Genomic DNA, 23,489 nt, shown 5'->3' on the forward strand with positions numbered 1-23,489 from the left:
TGCAGAAAACCATGAAATTCCATAAGGTTCACATACTTTTTCTTGCCACTGTATGTGATGCATTTAAAAAAACATGACACTGGTGAGGATGCAGTAATTGCTTTTCACACCACTGACTATATTACAGTTAATACTAAAACCATGTTGCCACAGTTACAGTTCGAAACACCATGTGATATTTAGCTACAATCTGATGTCTCCACGTTATAATCCCACAACATTTCACACTCTGACACTAACATGAATCCAAAAGAAGACAATGGTAAATGTATATTTGATTTTTACTTTATAGAAGTATGTCCAATTAATGCTATTTTGGGTTCTGGTTCCACAGCATTCACCTTATAGCTGTAGTTGACTATTTTATTTAAAAATCCATATGCTGTATGTATAATAACTGTGATGCACTGCCACAGATTACTGTTCAGGAGTTTTGAGCTGTGCAGGCTGCAGCATGAGGCTCTTCCAACATGTTCCGCGTGTGTTACTGCGCCCCCTAAAGGCCCTTGTGGAACTTTTCACATCAACACCAAACCATGTCATGTTTATTAATCATTTATCGTTATTGATTATTTATTTATTTATTTTCTCCATTCAGATGAGATATGCAGTTTCTGTACTGTGTGTGTGTGTGTGTGTGTGTGTGTGTGTAACGCCTCCCGTGACGCAGGGGCCACCCTCCTCCCCGGCGCTCCTCCACCCTCCCCGACGCACGCTGAAGAGCCTGTCGGTGTCCCGGTCAGTGGCTGCTCGGCGTCTCTCTGACCACATGCGCGGAGCCAGGGTGCCGACAGGCAGCAGGAGCGGCTGTGGGATTTATTATTCGGAGTGAGCGAACGCCTGGATTACGAAGCACCTGTTTCTGTTTTTTTGTTTTTGTTTTTTATTATTATTTTTCCATTTTCTTTTTTTTTGTTTTTCTAATTTCTGAGCTTCACCAACAACCTGCCACCATGTCTCGGGCTCCGGATGAAGTGAGCAAGCTCACTGAAAGTACCTACAAGGTGAGTGATGGTCTACATGGCAGCAAATAAGGGATACAGTTAATTGACTTTGAGCTTGGTGTGTGAAGAGGAATCAGCTTTTCAAAGTGGAATTAGGACTCTGACTTGTTGCATTTTAATTCTGATCATCAATCATTATAATATATCTATATATAGAGAGAGATATATCAGAGCTGGGAGCTGTGTGTGCATGTGCTTTTGTTTTACTGTCTAGCCTCTACTAAAGTTTTACTGCCTTTTATCTCCTCTTCTTTTCCTGTAACACTCTTAAAAAGAAGCATCTAATTTAGCACCTGAAACTTGGAGCGGACACTAGCTCTGAACTCTAATACTGGCCTGTAGAGTCAAACAAAGCCAATACAAAATCAGTGACACACCTTGTAGTTTAATTATTTGAAATCGTGCAAATCCCAGTGCAGGTTAAACGTCTGTCTTGTCTGACTGTGACAAGAAAGACGTTTTTGTTTTTTTCCAACCCACAGACCAACAACCTGCTCAACTTGATCAATAGTTGCCTAATGTGATCATGAGACTTGTGCTACTATGCAACGACCATGACCTGGATGAGAGTCTGCACAGACAATGATCAACAGTCACTTATTTAGCAGAGCCCGATTGCTCTAATCAAATTCCTGCTGATGCCTTTTGTTGCACTTGATAAGCAGGTGAGAGTGTGACAAAGTGGGGGTGTTTTAGATACAAACAAAAGACTAGAGTAAAAGTTAAAAAGAAGGTTGGATTATTGACTGATTATTTCATCAGTTGGGGTTGAGGTCAAGTTGAATGGTAGAGTCAGGGTAAAAGAGATACTGTCTGGGGAGGAGGGGAGACGGCGAGTCATACCTGTAGTTTACGTTTTGCCACAGTTTCAGCCGAGAGAGAAAGAAAACAAGGAACCTGTTTCCCTATTTTCTGTTCTCCACTCTGTTATTTTCTCCATGTAAAGTCATACCTGCCCCTCCATTGTTCTATTGAGGGCGTGTCAGGGGAATAGAGACAGGGAGGTGAACAGCACTTGATTGTTGAGGCATTTCAATAGAGAGAGGGAGAGAGAGAGTAGAGGGGGGTGAGGTGAGGTGGGGTGTGATGAGGTTCATGCCACAAATAGCGACATAGTGTGGGACTTTGCTCTTTTCAGGGAGCTGAGGGGTCAAGTTAAAGATTGAAAGTTTTATTGTTCTCACACGGTGATATTTATAGAGCAACAGCGCCAACACTTGTTTTTTCATGTATTTCTCTTCTCCACCCACTCCCACAAAAATAGCCTCATGAATTTTTGTTATTCATGGAAGAAAAAAAAAGAAACGAGAAAGAAATTAGAGATTTAGTTGAGTAAGTGAAAGAGAAAGCTGCGAGGAATGGCGTTTATTATAGCAGGAGAGGCTGCGGTTGCTGCTTTTCCTCCACACTGTTATGTCTCTGCTTTTTCTCTCAGAATGTGATGGAGCAATTCAACCCGGGTCTGAGGAACCTGGTCAACCTGGGGAAAGAGCTATGAGAAATCCGTCGCAGGTAAACATGACATGCACTTTCGCACAGGGCAAAAACTGATGGCATGCAACGAGTCCACATAACTGAGCTTCTTTAAGCCTTTGCTGCTTTGCATATATTTCACAAAATGATTTGAGGCTGTCGCTTTTCCCAGCCAGTAACACCGTGATGTTTGTCTGTCTCCCCACGCAGCGATGACCCTCGCTGGAAAGGCCTATTTCGACGCAGTCTCCAAGATCGGAGAGAATGCTATCGTGTCTCCGGTCTCCAGAGAACTCGGTGAGTTTCATCCAAGTCCAGGTTCAACCTCCACACAGTGAGTGCAATCTCAAGCGGGTCCGCCTGATATCTGTGCTCGATTGTCTCTGCTCTGAGGCCACAGATTGAGAATGATAATGATCTTCCACTGCTGATGAAATGTACTCGAAGAGGCTATATTATGCATAATTTTGGATGCATCTTTTTATTCTGAGGCTTTAATAAAATGGTTTAGACTCATTTCCAACTCTAAAAACTGCTTATTTATCTTATCTCCAGCCTTCATGCAGTACCTCTTCTGACCCCACTTCGACATGGTTCATTGTAGCTCCTGTCCCTGTGGCGGTGTGATAAAACTACGATCAAAACACACAGTGTATGAGCACCACCCTGTTCTTCTACTGTGGCTTTAATGGTTATATAAACAAATGTTACAATTTCATGTATTATGTGATGTAACTTGCTCTTCCTGTTAATATGCAGTAAAACACAGTATAGTGGGACTGCATGTGGTGCAACTGGTTAGTGTTCAGTACTTACAGTATAAGACAGTAACCTGCAGAGAGATAAGGAGAGGGTCACGCCTCACCTGATGAAGCAGGCTTCCTTCACCTGGTGAGCATTGCTATCTATTTACCACCCAAAGCCTCCTAAAGCTCAATTTTTATGGTGGTTTTACATCTGACTGCTGACTATTTCTTGGCCAAGACTTGAGAAAGTTTACTTCACAAAGTTATTGTGACAACGAACAGCTGTCGGCCATTGAATACCTCTTTATTCCCACAGCCGCAACATGTCATTTCATATCAGTAAACAAACACAATATAACATGCAAATCAATGCGTTTTAATGTAATGGCAGGAACCTTTGCTACCTTTGGTGATATCAACACTATCTATTTTCCCTGTTTGATTCCAGTTGTTGCAGTATGCTAAGCTAAGCTTTCAGACAGCTGCTGTATGTAGTGTGCAGACAGGACACAGGCATTGATCGCAATTCACCGAACACAGATTTAGCATCCACCGAAGCCATTATTACACAAACTCTGGACAATGTCGGGAGAATCAGGTCTGGACGTTGTGTGGAGCTGGGCTTCCACACACGTAGCTCACAGCGGGAGATTGTCCGAGTCAGACGCATTCTCACATGGAGAGAATCTATGCTGCGAGGGGCACTGGCGTTTGTGCAGGGTGTGCAGAGTGTGCAGGAAGCATGACATCACACAGGAGAGATCACATTTCAACTTCACCATGTCATTGTACTGGTGATCTTGCAGGATAAAGTCTGTGTAATCTCTGGGCCGTCTGACTCACCTGGGTAATGTCTAGATATGTTCAGGGTTCCGGTGTTCGTCTGAAAGCAGCTTAAATTAGATGTTTCCAAAAATCTTAAACTGGTTCTTTAAAGTCATCGTGAAATGATAAGTGTTTTTTTTTTTTTCACCTAAATCACCCACTTTGTTTCACCAATCATCTTGTTGTAATAAGGGCAGCTGGACAGTATCAAATTGCTGTTTCAGTGCAACTTCATCACAGAGGCATGGTTTTTCTACATTCAACCATCAGTACAACTGGAAATCAATTATGCAAACATCTGGAAATAACACTGATTGAACCCTTCTGGCACAGTAGCTACAGAAATTCATTATTATGAGCTGTCTACCTTTCCCTGTCATTTAAGTACTTCCTTTTCTTCTGGCACCACTGTGAGGCTGCCATCAAGCTTGTACAAGTTGTTTTTCATCCAGCCAGCCTGTGACTCATCTCCAGTTATTATATTAGTGCTAAAATTTTGAGCTCAACGACTGTGTCCAGTAAAACTTACTCCGTGCATCACAGTTCACCAAGTTGTTTTTTTTAATAGTTTGCTGAGTCACTTCTTAATACAGGTAAGCTTAGGTTGATGTGACAGACAGGGCATCAGGCTAAGGCAGTTAAGAATGAAGAAGTGTCATTGTGCCCTTTGTCTTTGAAGTAAAAATTGTGACAATGCCAAATATTTTTATTTTATATATATGTATGTAGCTTGCAAAAATGCCAGTGCTACTGGTATCTTACCTATTTTAGAAGCAATTGTGTTACTCGGTGTGATGATGAAATGTCAGGGTAGGTGAAGAAATTTGTCACAGTGTGATAGAAGATCAGGTGTGTGTGTGTCACATTTGTTGAAAATCTAGGTCAAGAAAACATCAGAGCAATGTCACTGACAATTGAGGGAAACTGATGAAAGGGAAATGATGAATATATCTCATGATACTGTATAATGTGTAGCCTTGCCAAAACAATCCAGACTTCCAAGTATCACTTTCTTAAAGTTTCCTAAAATAAATTGTAAACTGATATCTAGGTGCACGAGTTAGACGTTCTCCTTTTACTATTGTGAAACCCAACACTACGTTGTAGGCATTAAAACCCCTCCAGGTGCAAATTAGCACCACAAAACACTTGAAATCATCTCACTGCAAGAGGAAAAACTGTATTTTAAATGAAGAAAATTGACTCTAAGCATTTACAGTAACTGGAGAAGCCGCGCTGCTGTTGTGAAATGTTGATCGAGTTTGTCGGGCCACGCCTGTCGGTTAACAATGCAGTTTTTTTTTTTTCCATTGCTTCATTAAGTAACGTTCGTTCATGTTATGTGGTCAGCCGTTGACATTTCCACTGCGTTCCTAAAACAACAAGGAAACTTCACAAGTGCTACACTAGCAAAATAATCCTTTCTGACAGCTTTTAAAAACATTATGGATATTGCCAGAATGTACGCGTGGAAGATGAAACGGGATTGCAACAACAAAACCGACCACTTAAACATAGTGGAAAAGAAAAAGAATGACTATTTATTGACTGACTACAGGTTAGACTGTGGGCTTATGTGAACTCAATTGTAGGAATCCAACTCGGTATAATAAAATGTCAAATTGGCTTCTAGGAAAAACTCCTTCCCTTGACTACCTGGAATGGACGACGATGAGACAGTGTGAATTCTCTCACACGATGCGGCAAGTAGAGGCTGGAGAAGTAGCAAACACACTGAACAAACAGACAGACAGAGGAGACTATCTTCCCACTGCTGATCCTCATCCCCTGTTCCTCCATCTGCCTCTCCAAACCTAGCACCGGTCCTTTCTGTGTGTCTGTGGGGGCCAAGGAGGCTTAGACTGTGTGGAGATAGGGGTACACTGAGTTCTGTGGGAATTGTGGTTGTTTATCATTGCCTCAAGTGAATCTTTAATCATTCACTCCAATCTGACAGCAGAGGACTTGAAATTTGAATTTAGGCATCATTTCCTTCAGTGGCAGCTCAGACGCGTCATTGTGTTATTGCCCCTGCAGACACCTGTAAGGATGTTTTCTCTCTGAAGCAGTAGACTGTTGTTTTTTTCCTCCCTATGCGAATGGTGTGTTGTAAAAAGCACTTGCGTCACAGTGGTTGGCAGGTATTTGTAGAAAGTTACCCGAGGCTTTTACTTACATACTTGCATACCAATCTGCTCCTTCTTTTTGAGCTGACAGGTTTCTCTTTGCAGTGGACAAAAATTTGTGAATGACATATGACCTATGTCAGTGCTGCTTTGCTCTTTGTGTTTCATCCACTCAAAAGCTTAAAGCTTTTTGTTCCCACAAAAAGACTGTGTCCACTTGCTGTGTTGTCTGATGTAGCCCATTTGTCTGAGACATAGACGTCCATTGTTGTTTGGAAGCTATTAAAAACACATCAGTGAGCAACGTGGCTACACTGGGCGACCCGTTTCTTCCTCACAAAAAAATGTGACCTTAAGTGCTTGTTCAAAATAAGAGCTCCAAAAGCCTAACAAGTAATTGCTGCTCTTTTATTTTTATTTATTCTCAAATTCTCAACACACATTTTTCATGAGGAAGAAAACATGTCTCCCAGTCCTGCGGTGTGTGTGTGTGTGTGTGTGTGTGTGTATGTGTGTGACTCACTGATGCGTTTTTAATAGTTTTGAACAATGGAAATCCTCATGAATTGTCTTGCATTCATTTTAATTTCTCCACATCAAACAAATGAGCTAAAATCGTTCCCCGTATTCACAGATGTTGATGGGTTCCGAGTGGATGCAACACATTGTAGGATTTGGTCTTGTTATGGGATTTGTTGACGGTAATGAGAATACAGACAATCGCCGCTCTTGTTCTTTAAATTAACTTAAAAGCTAAAACGAACACTGACAGGCTAATTAGCCAGAACCTGTCACTTTATCAGCAAGTTGCTTCAGAGCGATTATCTCAAGGAAATCTCATGAACAAAGTGGATATTGTTCAGCCAAAGTAGTCTCACGCGAAATGTAGTGAAATCCCACATGGTTATAGCTTTTAGATGAAGCTGGATCGCCTCCTATATCCATAACTCATTGGCACTGTAGCTGTCCTTTGATATGGCACACACACGTATTTGAAAGCCGTCGGTTTCGGTGGGTGTACAATTAGAAACTTCCTGTCCGTGAGGGCATGGCTGGACTCCGCAGGGAGTTGCCATTCCAGTCTGAAACGCAGCAGGTATTGAAGGAGGGGAAAATGTTGCCGGAGAAAGAATGGCACCAACTCCACCCCTTCCACCTTTTCTCTGCGCTGTTTGTCAAGAAATATTGAGGCCCACCGTCAACAAGAGGAAAATAGTAATGGCAAGGTGATTTATTATTATTTTTTCGCCGTGAAGAGAGAGGATTCAGATCATAGAGACTGCTGAGTGTTTCCTGCCGATAGCTTCGGTGACTGGTTTTGATGATGTTACGGCTAATAAAAGTTTGGACATTTCCAACATCTGGATGCACGATGGACAATTTATCCTCCATTACAGACACAATTTCACCAGAAGCACGGGACACATGTTAGAGAATATACACCTTGTTTCTCTTTGTGTTAGATTTTGTGTCTAAGATTCACTGCAGCAGACTCCTAAATCCTGAATAAAGAACTGTCTGGTGCAAATTGAGTCTCAGAACAGTTAGGTTTCTTCTTTGCAGTTGGTAGTTCACTTTCATTCATGGAGAGATGGAGACCAGGGTGAGTTTCATCCCAAACCAAAATAAATACCACCAGAAATAATGCAGTTTATATCTGGACTAATTATTACATCTCCTTTTTTTTAGACATGTGATAGCACTCTTCTTGGGCCTGTGGTGTGTTTACACTAGCGCTATCATAAGTACTTCTTCTAAAATTAGTGTGGTGCATTATTTAACTGTGGGGTTAGTTCTGAATATGGTGTAATTGTAGCAGGAAACGCACACAGAAGAAGGTGGAGATTGACTCGAATCGTTGTAGAGTCAGGTATGACTCTTCTGTCGTCATGCTCTACAGCTCTCTAATGATCCCAGACCTCAAACACCCTTTGTCTGCTTCCAACTAAAGGCTCTCCAGAACACTGTGAGTTCCCTCCAAGGGATCTGTAAAGAGACCAGAGACCCGGTCACACTTCAGTCCTTTCATAAAAACGTCCCATGACTCTTGTGCTCGGTCAGCATTTCTAGTTTTTCAGTGACTATTTCAGAATTGCTGTCTTCAAGGACTTCAGACCATTTTGTTTTTGATATTTCTCTTTAAATTAGAAATATATGAACCATACACACAGTGTTTGGAGTTATATGAAGGTTGTTTGAACTTGTGTCAAGTAAATAGAGATTTATTGTCAGTGTTTGGGGCTGCAGTTTTACGTGTCATGGTAATAAATGGTGTTACGTGCTTTGTGTGTGATGGGAGGTCATCATTCTGTGTTAAGAAGCTGTCTCAGCTATCGATCTGCAGCAAATAGACGAGACATACTGAGTGACAGTAGGTGCTCACATCATGAAACCACAGTGAATTAAGACAAAAAAACTGTCTTGGTCTCTGGAAGATGATGATACAGCCTCTCCGTTAGTTTGTATATTTGAGTTTATGTAGTTGTAGGGGTTCGATGTTCTTTAGCTTTCAGTCACATCCCATGATTTTCATCAGCAAATATTGTTGGCCATGTTGCCTTTCTTGATTTAAAAACAAATTTTAATGGTCATTCATGTTCATGGAATCAACACAACAAGCTCAAGTCAAGGTACATTTATGAGGTGACATGCAGCTTTCAATTATATCACAGTGAGCGGCATGTTGTTTGGGTATTTTTTAAATGTCCTAAAATCCTGTGTATTTTCTTTTAGCCGACAACAGATGAGAATAACAATTACTAAGATCTTAATCCTCTTGGAGAAGCTTGTGTCTTAAAGAATAATGAGTCCACAGGGAGTTTAACTGCAGTCATCACTCATGTGTTCCCACCACAGTGTAGTTGGTATCGATCATAGTGAAATCATTATGATTACAGGAAGGGAGTAGCTCCTCTATGACAACTGCCAAACACAGGCTTTTCCCACCTTCATTGAAATCAACCCTGAGTCACATTGGAGGCGTCTATGTTACACACACCCACACACACACACACACACACACACACACACACACACGGCAAGCTTCTGTGGACAAGCCCAGTGACGAATCGCTGTCTTTTAAATGTCGCCACATGATGATGACCTATGGACACTTCTATGTCGGGCACTAATCCAGATGTCAGAGTCAGAGTAGAGGTGGCAACAGGTCAAATGTCAAAAAAGTGTTTGCTCTGCCAGCGTCCTTATCAGATACCATATATGCAGGGGTTGTGTTGGCACAGGGCACCAGCTCATAAATAGTGTCAGCTGTTGAGAATGTTGAAGGCGGCGCTCTGCGTCCTATCAGCAGCCTTTTAAAACAGGCATCTGCTACAAGAACGCATACGAATGAATGATCGTAATGGGAGCAGTTTCGAAATACACCTTCGATATTACAGCACCAACAGGACGTGTGACCTATGTGACCCACGGTGTTATGAATGTTTTAACACCTTATTCGTTTCAGTTAGGCTCAACATGCGTTGACCAAAAAGGTCAAAGTTCGTTTTGTCTAGGTGCGGGTGTCTGAATCCGTCCTCATGATGGGAAATTCGAAGTGAGGCGGGCGGGAGTGTTGGATGAGCTAGCGAAGAAAGATTAGATAACCTGCTCATAATAATGAATCATAAGTCATGTGTGGATCACAGATGGTGTAGACTTCCACTGGGATGTATTGTCAACCTTGGATAAGTTGTGCGATTTTAAAAATCTAGGTAAACATGGCATTTGAAATCATCAAGAGGAGATCAGCTTATCTTGGTACTTAAATGCTTGATAGAGAACCTATTGCTAGCAGCTGACAGATGGGAGATAAGATAATTGGGGGAATGCTGCCCCATGTTCCTATAAGGTGATGAACTTCATTATTCCAGTAGATGATAAACTTGTGTCACACGTCTTTTATTCACATTTTAACTGGAGCGAAACAATCGTGTATTCTTTGCACCTCGGCTCTCACACCTTATATCCATAGAGAGAAAGTCAGTCAGTGTCAGTTCCCTGTTTTCTTTCTCACTCAACTCCAGCTCGCCGTCTTCAGCTGCTCACGTGACAGATTGATGCATTTCCCAAAGGTTGGGATAACTTTCTGTAGCATTTACCCGGCTTTAGGCAAGCTTTCACACCTTATTGAGCCCAAAGGTGAGACCTGCAGGTGTACAACAGTCTCTTTGAACCCCTCTCCGTCCTCTCTCTCAGCCCCCCTCCCTCCCTTCTAGTCCATGCAGCCTGTTGTTGGTTCTGTACAAACAGCCCTGCGCTCTGTGCCACCCCTCCCTGTCGAGGCACAAAGGCGGCTTTTACCAGTACGTTCTAGTGACCTTCAGAGGGCAATGTTGTTGTAGCTGGACGTTGCCTGCTGGATCACAGAAGTCCTGTTCTGTATCAGAGGGTCATTACGTTTGTTTGCTCTGCATGGAGGAATGTCAGGTGTTCAGGTAAAATGTGTATGAGGTTGTTCACGTTTATATGGACTGTGTGGACACACACATCTTTTACAGATTTGTACTTCACAAATCACAAAGACAACCTGACACCTGTGCTTACGCTACTTCTTTTTTTTTTTGAAGGTGTTGAAATGCATGCAGGTTGATGTATACTTATGCCACTGTCCCATATCCATGTGTGATTTCCCATGCTGCCTTTAAAAGGTTCCACCAGGACGCGGTGTCCTATAGTAAACCTTGTGTCTAGATTTTGCTCTATTGTGATAGAGGTAACACTATAAACTGCTTAGCTCCAATTGTCCACCTCTGTTTACAGTACTGACTCACGGCCATTGTCTCATGTCATATGCTGCTCTATCTACAGCGTAGCCTGTCTGTGAATGGAGACTGTTCTGTATCCGACTGCACAATACCAGAATGTTTCATCGAGATTACTTATTGACAGCTGCTCAAATATTGAAAGGAGATAAGTCATCTGTAAAATATGGGCTGTAAATGTATGCAAAGCTTGATGACTGACAGAGTTACGTTTATTAAGGACATCTGGAAGAACTTTCTTGATTGTTCTCAACAAATGATTATAAATAACATCTCCTTTGGATGCTTTTGCTCTGGCCTGGTAATGGTCTCTTAAAAACTAAAGGTTGTATCTGATCTCTTTCTAGGTGTGGTTCTGATGGAGATTGCAGAAGCCCACACAAAGGTCCACAATGAACTGGAGGAGAACGTAGGTAGCATTAAAGTATAAGTCTAGTGATATCCTGTATTTTCCTACTATTAATGAATACAACAAGAAAGCTAAAAATGACCTGCTCCTTCCTACCTACTAGTATTGTTTGTGTGTCCAAAGTCTGATCTTATTCTACAGAGCTGCATTCGTGTCCAAAAACTATTAAAAACACATCAGTGAGTCACACCGTTGCCTGGGTGACATGCTCCTTCATTAAAAGGAACAACAGCACTGTAGTTTATATAGAGTCGTTCCCAGATGCAAGAGTCCTGCTGCAAAAATCTGCTAAATCAAATCTGCGGCCACGGAAATATACTAATAATTATGAATAGTTTGTGCCTTGGCAGGGGCATTCGCTAACGGTGACTAGATGTTACCAGTCCGTAGCAACTCTCCGCTTATCTTCACATGATATGAAGCCCAACACTCAGGATTATGTAAGAAAAATAATGTGCGATGAAAAACTTCCTCACGTTTCTATGAATTTCCTTTTTCTGTGGCCTGGTTTTATTGTAGTTTATCTGCAGGTGGGGAAGGTTGTAAATCTGTAACCATAAGGTTGACAAGTTGGTGGGTAAAGTCTGGCCCTCTCAGAAACCAATACATACGTACATTCCATCATGTCACCGAGCCATTATCGCGACCGGCAGTGTGACTCAATTTTGCAGCGCGCAAGCAGTCTGATGTATGCTGCAGTTAATATAGGAGGTGTGTGTTTGCTCTCTACAGTTTAAGAGGTTCCACAGAGATATTATCATCGAGCTGGAGAAGAAGACCGAGATGGATGTGAAATACATGAATGTAAGTCCCACTGTGCAATGTACAACTCCACCAACTTGAGTGAGCTAACACTAAGGAGCCTCTGTTATGTGTTTAGATATTTGTCATTATTGTGAGTGGCAGTTCATTTCAAACAGTATCTACATTATTTCAGTATCTGAATGAAAACTGGCACCTGCTTATCATCCTTTCCTGTGTCGCCAAATGTGTCCTGTAGGCCACCTTCAAGCGCTATCAGTCGGAGCACAAGCTGAAGCAGGACTCCCTGGAGCGCTCTCAGACAGACCTGAAGAAGCTGAGGAGGAAAAGCCAAGGAAAGCACTCATCCAAGTATGAGATCAAAGAGAACGAGGTGAGACTGAAATGAAACCCCCGACCTTTCTTTCCCTCCGACAGCACGGGGTTGTTGCATGCTTATGCTCTTATATGACAAAGTGCACAAAGCACGTGACGGGGAGGCCAGGTTGTGGTCGTGTAATTCACATACCAATGAAAAGTAGGATGTGTGGAGATATGTGAGCTAAAGATTCCTCACTCTGGCCTGCTGAGTCAGTGTCTGCAGTTCAGTTATTAGTGATTAAAAAAAAAAAAAAAAGTCAAATTAAAGTTAATGAAAGTAGAACATAAATATAAATATAACATAATAAACATAAATATTGCTGTAGATGTCAAACCACCGTGTGTACAGTCAGGGGGTAATCTATAATAATAAATCCTCATTTAATAGTTAGGTTATATTTTGTATTAAGAATCTGCATCTGAAAAGTAAATAATCACTTAAGTTGTCAAATTGTCAAATTTCAATTACACAGAATTTTTGTGGCATAAAAGTAACATTAATCAGAAATACTTTAGTAAAGTACCAGGACTAAAAATGGGTTACTTGAGTGTAATTAGCTGCTTACCCCTGCAAAATGCTATATTTACTCCCGGAGGACATGGAAATATATTAAATAGTAATCATATTTCAAAATATTCTTCAGCTCTATCTTAACCTAAGTTAGTGAAATACTGTTTTTTCCAGTACGAAGCAGCAAATACAAAAAATTATTATTAGTCATTACCCTAACTAATATCGGTGAGGTTGAGTTTGTTCTGCATCTCACTGTGTGGGCGTTTTTTCAGTTGGCAAATATTTGTTCTGATTGCTTTGCTCGATATTGAATGTCACATTTTTGGCTTGCCACACAGTACTATAAGAGTTGCTGCCAATTTGACCCACAGTGTGTGAATGAGAACGATCACGTGACAGCTAGTCTTAGCTTTTTTTGTGTGTTGCCCCTGCTGATATTAGATTTGGTATTAGATTTGTGAGAAGAGATGGAGAGCGGAGGGGGGGGGGGCGAGAAAAGTAATACAAGCTGATGGCTGAATGGAGCCACAGGACGTGCATGCAGAACAACTATTTACAACCAGATAACGAATCAAGCACGTGGTTCCGTAGATTGTATCCTAATCTTTTACATCTGAAAAATCACATTGATGTGAGGTGTCACTGCTGAGTGCACTGAAGTACGAACAAACACGTTTTTGTAGTAGGTATTGACATCACTCTGCTTGAGTAGGTTTTAGTTTATGCTCTTCGGTGGCCTGTGGAGTATGACGGCTGAAGTGCCAGCGTGTGAGTGTTGCCGTCTTAACACCTCAGACAGTGATTTGCTTTGTAAATCAGTGCGGTGAGATGAAGAAGGGACTGCGCAGCTTGAGGAATAACTCGGTCTTGTCTTTAATTCATCAGCTTTTTTTTTTTTTTTATGGCCTCGTGTTGATGATGGATGGTGTGTAAACGTGGCCCGCTTGGAGAGAATTACCTAACAAAGCATTTAATTGAAAAGTAATGAAGTCATTTAAGTTTGTAAAAGGGACGCTGCTTTTTTTTTTTTCCTCCCTCTGCTGCTGAGACACCTGCACAATAAGACATACTATCCAGGTGGAGCTTAGCTGCCCTCAGAAGTGGCTTTTTCATTATCTGACAAAAATGGAACCAGTGGAGAAGGGGAGTCGGGCACTAACTGCTATTAATCATGCGCAGAGCTGCGCGTGATGAGCGGCCCCTCGTCTGCCTGCTCTCCCACTTCTCGCTGTGAGCCCGGGCCGATTGTTTGCTGTGAAAATGGGAAATTAAGAGCTTTGATTCAGCGTCTGACAGGCTATCGTAGAGAGACAGACAGACAGAGAAAATGAGACCAGACTGTAGAGGAGGTGTGTTTGACTGAGCCCTTGGAGACAAGCCGATTTAATGTCACCATGACAACATGGGAAAAACGGGAGAGAGGGGGAGCTGGTGCAGAATAAATAGATCGAGGGGAGACTAAGGACTCATTTTGAAGAGTTTGATATGCCTTATGTCAGGTCCGGTCACCCGTCTGCTCTGCGGTAACAGGCAGAATCGTTCTCAGGTTCTCTGTGGGGATGGCGTGTCTTTCAGCACACTGATGTGATTTCCCACTGTGCTACGATTGATCCACGAGCAGCAGGAGACCCAAGTAAACTCGTCGCTAGGTGCAGAGACTTTGATTACTGAGCTCCTAATTGGCTCGGTTTGTGAATGTGACGTCAGCACAGAAGCATTAAGTTCATAAATCTGCCATCATCTCATTAAAGCAACTCATTCATTATTATGGATACTTTGCAGATGCACTGTTTGCTTACATTAAAACAGGCAAAGAGAAATAACCTGCTGCCTGTATGGCACAGCTTGAGATGCTGGCAACTGTGTAATGGATAAAGACTTAGAGTAAATATATGAAAACAACAGTTTGTATACTAGTGAGTGATGGTGCACGCATGCAGCAAACAGTTTGCAGTGCAAAAAAAAAATGAAAATAAAATTCGACAATAACCAAGAACAACACAATTCCATACAGAGCATAAAAGATAAGAGTAAATTAGATACTAATACAAAATAAATATGTAAGTAAGTTAAATAGAAAAGAGAGGAAACATATTACAAATAACAAATCAAGGTATGGTGCTTTTAAACTTCTGTCACTGGTAAAAACCCTTTTGACTTTATTGTTGGTGATTAACAAATCTTTTCTACACACTATAATAATGGAACCTATCACTCATCTTATTGCTTCTCATTTGAAAACCGACTAGTAATTAATCTCGTGCCCTGACCTCCTTGCTGCCTTGTGACCCTGTCTGCAGTTTTTGGAGACCATCTCGTCACGCCAGATGGACATGCAGAAGTTCATTGCTGACGGCTGCAAAGAAGCCTTCCTGGAAGAAAAGAGACGCTTCTGTTTCCTGGCGGACAAACACTGCGTGTTCGCCTATCAAATTAGCAACTTCCATGAGAAAGTAAGCCTCGACAAAGACCCCCCTTCCCTCCCACACACACATATTACGGATTGCTTAATACCTGATCTCTTTCTTTCTCTTTCCAGGCCAAAGAGATTCTGACCATGAAGCTCCCCACGTGGCAGGAAAAGTGCAGCGACATCACCAAGGTGCCGGACACGGTAGAGACCATGATAGATGGGCTAACCAGCACTCCTGAACAGTCACCCCTAGTTGAACGTTACAACAGGGTGAGTTGAAGCTGGACATGCTGATTCCCAATGTGTCTTCAATTTAACAAAATAAAGACTGGTCCCGCAGTGTCGTATCTTGTGGTATTGCTGCTTGTAGTTTATCTTTCAAACGGGCTGATATCACTTGTATCACAGCGAGGCTGCTGTGAGTAAAGTGGCACGTCGTTATTATGAGCTGGCTGTCGGCCATGGGGAAATCCTGCATGTGCTGTAGTTCCAGTCACCTGCTGCTAAAGTCCACTGAGTGTTTTTTTTTTTTTTTGTTTTGTTTTTTTGACCACTGTTGTTTATTGCTGCACAGGAGGGAGCTTCATTTACCGTAATGACTGTTTAAAATAACTGCCTCCATAAAGACTTTACCCTTGCACACTGCACAAGGCCAAGAGTTTAATATTGCCTATTCATATGAATCATTGGTCATATGAATCCACCTGCTAATCTTATTATGATATTTTCAGAACAACATGGAGTCTCAGGTGCCTCCTCCTGCCCCGCTACTAAAGGCTCAGATCAGTCCTCTGGCCAACATGTTCAACCCAGAACCCCGATCTCCTCTCACCTCCTCTTCAGACCATAACTCAGGTATAGATGGCTTCTATGAAACACATGTGAATGTGCGTCATGTATGACTGTACTTACAAGATCAATAAAAATCTTACAGCTGTCTCAGCTGATTAGTTGAGTGTGTTAATTAGTTACCATTGGACTTTGGTGCTACCCTAAGATAACATTTAATCTCACTCTTCACAACAAAGTGGCCAAAATATTGAACTATTGCTTTAAATAAATCACATTTCATTTAACAGTTTAAATTACAAGTAACTCAATCACCTTTTATAATCTTTGGATTCATGATCCTCTGCTTCTTCCAGACCAAGGCAGTTTTTCAGAGGACAGTTTGTTCCGGTCAGTATCCCAGTCATCTGGTCTCAATGTGGGCAGGAGGGCTCGGGTTAGGACCATCTTTCCCCACACGTCCGGCAACAATGACACACTCCTCAGCTTTGACGATGGAGACATCATTAGTCTGCTTGTCCAGGAGGAGAAGGACGGCTGGCTGTATGGAGAGCTGGAGAAGACGCGGCAGTAAGTTTTGAACGGCTTTCATGTTCAGGGATGTGCAGATGGCTAATGGCCCCTGAGCTTGCTTTGCCAAACCAGTGGTTTTTGTGGAGGGTTCATGATGAGTTCAAGATTAACCACGTTTTTAACCTTTAGGCACTGGATAGAGTAGATAAAGCTTTTCAAAATAAACCACGTGCAATTGCAAGTTTGTTACATTTGTTGTAAAATCCCTCCATACTTGGTGTGTGTGTGTGTGTGTTAGGCATAGGCACACCCAAGAGGAAATGTGCTTCAATTCAAGCAACACTGACACACAGACATCTTTCACATAACTCATGTGGCAATACTAGTTTCTTCTTTGTGTTTCTTGACATTTCGCTGTTATACATTATGCCTAGATATTCAGAGCATGTCAGGTATGTTCAGCGTGACAGTTTACAGTCACCGGCTCTCTCTCGCTCTCCTACCCTGCCTTTTAACACCGTGCACACATGCAAATTCCAGGTGCACACAAACACACATTCGAGCAACACCTGGGCTTTTTTTTTTTTTTTTTGGCAAGCTATAAAAAAATCCTTAATTTTGAATGAGAGAAATGTTCCAGGTTTTTAAAAAAGCAGCTGTGAATCTGTGTCGCTTGATGGAGGAGAGGGGGAATAAACATCTCTAGTCAGTATTCTGGTATAAAGAGAAACAGAGCGCCATACCTGTTGGCGTTATGTGTTTATTTACATCAACTCACGTCTGTATATGTAGCTACAGTGACACACACAGCAATTTCAGGGTTAAGAGTAGGTTTTAGGGTTAGTGTTAGGCAGTACACGTGATTATTTAAAAATTCAAACTGAGTAGATTCGCATGGCCTACACGGCAGTAGGGGGCTATGGAATGCATTATGTCAATGAGTGTCCTCACACTGACTGCCATACAAAAATGTGTGTGTGTGTGTGTGTGTGCCATTAAGTGGCCTTTCGAATTGGAGTGGTTTTAATGCAGTCAGTGGCCGTTTGTCAAGAAGAGGTCATGTTGGGATAAACCGCAGTACATTCTGTTTCTTAGCAACAAATCCATTGCATCGGTCTGATAAGCCATCGTGTTCACTAGACGTGACTTGGAGACAACTTTTGAGTCTTTGTGAGCAAAATCTCTCTGTCTGTTTATATATTTTCTGTCTCATCTAAGCATCTGATTGCCTGCAGCACTCATTCTCAACTTGCTCTCAAAAAAGAAAAAAAAACAGGTCTCTTGCAATCTCTCGTATGCGTGTAGAATGGGAATGTCACAGTCACACGTTTTAGTTTTTTCCTCTGCTGTGGCTCTTTTATTTGATCCATTATGGAATAAAGTTCAGTGACTAACCATAACTCAAAAGAGGGACTCGGTCACAGGAGCAGAATTTTAAACGTATATCATCACGTAGCCCACCCTGGAAATGAGAATAAAACCATCCACCTGTCTCATCTGATGAAAATGCCTGCTCGATGCATGCTAAGCCATCAGCAACCTGTACTGGTTGCCATATCACCATAGAGGATAATCTTAAGAAGTAGTTAAGCATGTTAGGTGAAGATTCAGATCTACTATTAGCAAATAAATCACCAAAAATATCTGAATTAAGAAAAAGAAAATAATGTGAGACTGAACAAAACAAACGGCGTAAAACAAAGGGAACAGTTTGCTGTTTTTTGTACATTTTATTGTTATGTTTCTGAAGTTGTGGTTTGTTTCATGTCTCTTAATAGGCGGGGCTGGTTTCCCTCATCTTACTGCAGACCTTATATGGAGCCAGTGATATCAAACAGGTAAACAAACATTACAGCAAGCCAGGAAGTCAATCAATAACTTGTGTTTTAATAGCTGAAGCTTTATGCCATGTGTTTTTCACAGCAGTATGGACTCACCGGTGCGTAGTCTGAGTGTGTCCAGTCTGCCAGAGCAGGAGGAGGAGGAGCCAGTGTTGCTGCCGCCACCCGACTACAGCGACGACACCCTGTCCAGCCCGTCGGTCGCTCCGACACCCTCACTGCACAACACGGTTAGCAGCAGCACCTGCAAGATCACAACAAATGTGCAGTGTGGTGTATTTATTATTTTATTTCAGCTTGGAGACCCCTCAGGATCTTCAGCTCTAGATTATGTCTATTTTCCACCATTACCCACCATTTTCCAAAAAAGATATCTGTCGATCTGTTGTAGATAAGTTTGTGGACTGTTAGTGTCTTAGTGCTGATTAAATAAGGTATTTATAAGGTTTGCTATTAGATGCATATAAAATACGTTATCAAGTATGATTTTGTGTCATACTTGCTGTTTTCTGGAACTGATAATGTCAGTGTTGCAGTCACAGATCATTTATTCTGCCCCCAAGTGGCCAAATGAATCGGCTACTGCAGTTTTAATAATGTAGTCATGAATATATGTATATGTATGGATATGAAGAAGCATTAGGTCAGGCACTAAAGCCACGGTTGCTACAACAGTAGAAGACTTTGTTCATGATGGGCAGTGGCCGTGTTCGAACGTCTATGAAATCGGTCACTACATGTTTCCTGATAGGATATCTTTATTACCTTACCTAAGCCACCTCAAATTCCACTGCCACACCACACATTATTATGTCTTATCAACATCTCCTTGATGCCCAGTCATTGGCTCCACACCCAGAATACAGAGCACAGCCAGAAACACACCTTAATGTTCAAACGACTTTGAGGACATATAAATATCTAGACAAGAATTTCCCAAAAGCATATTTTAAAGTCATAAATATGTTATATTTGTATTCTATGTCAACATCTTTGCAAGTGATGCAGATAAGCGTATAATGGAAAGCTGCTGAAAAATGCATAAAAAGATCCCAGCGCTGTTTTGCCAGCTTTTGTTCAGGAGTGTTGAGACTGGAGGAGAAGGAGAGCGTTACAGAGAAAGGTATGACGGGCAAGAGGTTACAAACACAATGTGTGTTCACTGTGTCAGCTGATTGAAAATGAACTAGTAGCTATCCAGAGACCAGACAAGCCCAGGCACACTTCTTTCTCCTTTATCATCATCATCATCTGTGCTGCTCTGTCTGTACCCATTGTCCTTTGTATCTGCTGCCTCAGGATTTCACCATGAAATAAAATACAGTGAAGATATAACTCAAGAGCAGGAATCCAAAGTACGTCTGCTCCCTTTTTCTTATACTGCGTTAATATCTCAGGTTTCTGCATGGACTAAAAACTGAAGAACCCCCCACTCACTCTGTAGGTTTGTGTGTAGACCTTGTCACTATTGCTCTGGGGACTTTATTTCCCTGAATTAAGCCCCTTAGGCAGTATTCAGCTCCCTCCTCCTTCCTAAATAGTCTTTTGCATCCTTTGGCTGTAGATTAGACCCTACACTGAGGGGTCTCTTCCGTGGGAAACACTTACCGGGTGATTGGCTCAATCCCTTCAACTTAAAAAGGCTCTAGCTACAGACCCAGTGAAGTTGAGAGAGGGGATTAGGTTATAAGGCCGCAGTACTTTTATCTTTCAGCTGCACTGGTTTATCTGTTACTACTTTTTATTTTCTGTTATGAATGGATTTAGCTGCTGCCTTATTATGCACGTGGTACCTGTTTGAATCACAGGATATAGGCCATAAAAAGTGGATAAATTAGCTTTGGCTGAGTGCAGAGAAGGCGTACTGCTGCCTGAAAGGCAAAGCTTAGGGGATAAAAATATCAAAAGCCCTCTCTGGCAGCATGTTTTTTGTTTGTTTGTCTGTTTGTTTGTATAGTTATGTTTTTTTTTCTTTACCTAGTAAGCTAACAAAGGGTCACCAAAACAATATGCACGTGGACAACTGGAGAAAACCAATTAAAGAGTCCTGCAGCAGGTTAACTCTTTTGTTTATGCACACTGAATGAATTAATGATAGCATCTTTGTTTAAATGCATGCTCAGATCTAATCTATAACAAAATATAACATGCTCAACTACACAGTTGTAGCATGTCAAGCATGTCTGTAATGTTTTTATTAGCCACTGCAGCACAGTAAACATTCTTTACAATGCAACGCGTGACCATAGTTTGGGCACATGCAGCAGCACAGGTGTTTATGTTCCCTGTCTCTATCGTCTTCATGCTTACTTGGCTCTGCGGAGATGATAGGCTTGTCATTATTATCCTAAGATGATAGAAAGACTAGAGCGCTGCGGTCTTTCTAGATCGTCCAGATTCCTAACTTGGAGAGGTGAACGCTAAGACATGAGCGTGTGTCAGCGCTCCACCGCAGTGATTAGGATAAAGGGTGGAGGGGGGGCAACCGTCGACGAGAAATCTCATCAAACCAGTCTGGCAGCAGACTTTCACAGCTGGAGGGAGGGTGTGGATTTGTGAAGACTGTAGTGGTGTGTCCTGAATGTTCTGTGTTTTTCCTTTTCGTCCACTTCAAACATGTTTTTTTTTTCTGTGTTTTTTTGACACTAGGTTTCATTAGTCAATGGCAATGCAAAGGCTCCCTTTCTAGGGTGAGTGACCTAACACAACTTAAAAAAAAAACAGCAAAAACTAAATCCCAGATGTGGTTGGAAGTTGTGTGAGCTGATTGATAAGAAATTGATGGTGCATGTGAAAATATTTCACACTTTTTTTTTTTAAATTCTTTTTTTACTTGCAGAGGTGGGAATCCATTCGCAACAGTTAAACTGAGGCCAACTGTCACGAATGACAGATCAGCACCGATCATCTAACACGGAGCAGGAGGATTTTCACCGCTGTCATGCCTTCAGAGGGGATCATGCAACGTGGGACCCCCCTGCGACACACCAAACATCAACCCAACCTGACATCTCACCAGCCAGCATGCTAGTCTCTCTCAGTATCGGCCTGCTCTGTTTTTTTTGGGATCCATTGTTTCTTGGCATTAATATGTGTTACAGTGCCAGTGTGTGTTTTACATAAGCCACAACAGGGAATCATTGTATAACCAACCTGTAGAGAAACAGGAGGTTCTGTATGAGGACGTTTGCGTTCAAATAATAGTTCGCTCCAAAATGAACATTTTGACTGTATTCGATCACAACTAGCGACTTCATCAACCAAACAAATACATGCGGTTACCTATGCTGGGCTACTTCAAAATAAAAGCCATGTAGTGTTTTGACAGTAGAATGCTTTTATTGTGAGACAACAGCAGTGGTGGCGGAGTTTGCCAGTAGAAATGTAAACTATTAAGTAGTTTTAATTTCAATTAGATTTGACTGCTGGTATGTATTTCCTGAATATAATAAATACAGCTGCTAGGTGCAGAGCAAAAAAGTATCAGTAAAGAATCTCTCTTCCAAACTACTGGAGGAAAATGGACACTTAACACCCTAACTGTTTTCTTTCACTTCGTTTGAGTTCTTCAGTTTTTGGCTGTGTAGTATGAAGTTGAAATAAAGCTGTCCAGGACTATCGTGAGTCTGATGGCCCCTGTGAAATCAAAGGATTTTTTTTTTTTTTTTTTTACAGACAATCAAACAAGGCGATAAAAGCCTTTAAGCCATTTTGGGGTGAACTGTCCCTTTAAGATTGTCCATCTGAATAGAGGAGATGCTCAGATGTGTCTTAAGGTCTTTTGGGGCTTGTTTTCATAGGCGAGGCGGTCCATGTGTACAGTAAATGATGGCGACCTGATGCTGACTTCCTGACTTGCCAAAAGATTTGTTATGTTATTTTTACCTTTTTATTCAAATTATTTTTGTCTTTGCTGTTTAAGAGACAGTATGACATACAGAGAATGCAGGAATGATGGGTGAGTGAGACATTGGGGGGAAAAGGGTTTGAGTGAAGGCAAAACAGTATGTTAAAATAAGAAAGCTATTTATATTCAGTTTAAATGAGATATTTAAATAAAAGAAATGTATGCGGAAGTTAATTCTATGAAGGTGCCCCTTGGACCATATTTGCCACAATGCTGGTAATCTGCACACAGAATTTGGTTTGACTGCTGTTTTAAATGGATTAAATGGCCTTTTTGATGAAGGGAATACTTTTAACTCTTCGTGGTTTCACTGTTGTTTCATGTAAATTCTGTGTATAACGCACAGTTTATGCAAGATTAACATTTACCTTATTGGTAGACATTTGCATCGTTTGTTAATATGGTGGGTCATTGTTTGAAATCTGCAAAGTAAGGACTTTTTTTGCCATGTATTTGCTGTTCAGAATAACTTTGACAAGGATGTAATTGATCGAACATTATACTGATCTTCATAGACCCACTGTGTAAGTCAACCTGTCATACTGACATAGTTATTGCTACATGCTTTCTTCTGAGTACCTTGGCACTGTGTTGACCATTGTAGTCTTTTTTTTTCTCAATAAAACACAATCAAATACAAGTCTCATGACAATTTGTATACATCGATATCCAGAACTGATTATGTGTCGCTCGGCTGAAGTAAAGGATCCTAGGTTTTTGTTTTTGTTTTTCTCCTGTGTTTCATTTTGAACTGAGCATTTAATTAAGTTGCAGTGAGGCATAAAACCCCTATTTTTTGCCTAAAAAAGTAAAAGGCATTAAAAAAACAGACAAAAAAGTGCTTTTACTTCAGCTGCTTTCCTGTTTCTCTGCTGCAGGGTTACATGTAGTGTCTGTAAAACCTACCAAAGTTGAACCCAGCAACTGCGTCAGCTGGTGTTTGGAGCTACATAACTGAAAGCACCTGCGTCCGGTCTTTGATCTTTGATGCATGCTAATGCATCATACTGTATTTTACAAGTCGATCATGTGTTTTTTATGTGA

At 41.4% G+C, this 23,489-nt stretch overlaps 1 protein-coding gene across 1 annotated transcript; it reads left to right on the top strand.

Moving 5' to 3' along the window:
• Positions 1 to 729: 729 nt before the first annotated feature.
• Positions 730 to 23,085, top strand: baiap2l1a (BAR/IMD domain containing adaptor protein 2 like 1a). The gene is given in 15 exon segments (XM_026351641.2): positions 730 to 1,004; positions 2,440 to 2,487; positions 2,489 to 2,516; positions 2,688 to 2,774; positions 11,285 to 11,346; positions 12,079 to 12,150; positions 12,347 to 12,481; positions 15,283 to 15,435; positions 15,522 to 15,665; positions 16,127 to 16,250; positions 16,541 to 16,754; positions 18,476 to 18,535; positions 18,621 to 18,768; positions 21,188 to 21,228; positions 21,378 to 23,085. Coding segments are annotated over 15 exon segments (1,440 nt in total). The 5' UTR covers positions 730 to 953; the 3' UTR covers positions 21,451 to 23,085.
• The last annotated feature ends 404 nt before the right edge of the window (positions 23,086 to 23,489 follow it).

The sequence above is a fragment of the Anabas testudineus genome, chromosome 19, assembly GCF_900324465.2.
Source record: "Anabas testudineus chromosome 19, fAnaTes1.2, whole genome shotgun sequence".
Classification (NCBI taxonomy): Eukaryota; Metazoa; Chordata; class Actinopteri; order Anabantiformes; family Anabantidae; genus Anabas; species Anabas testudineus.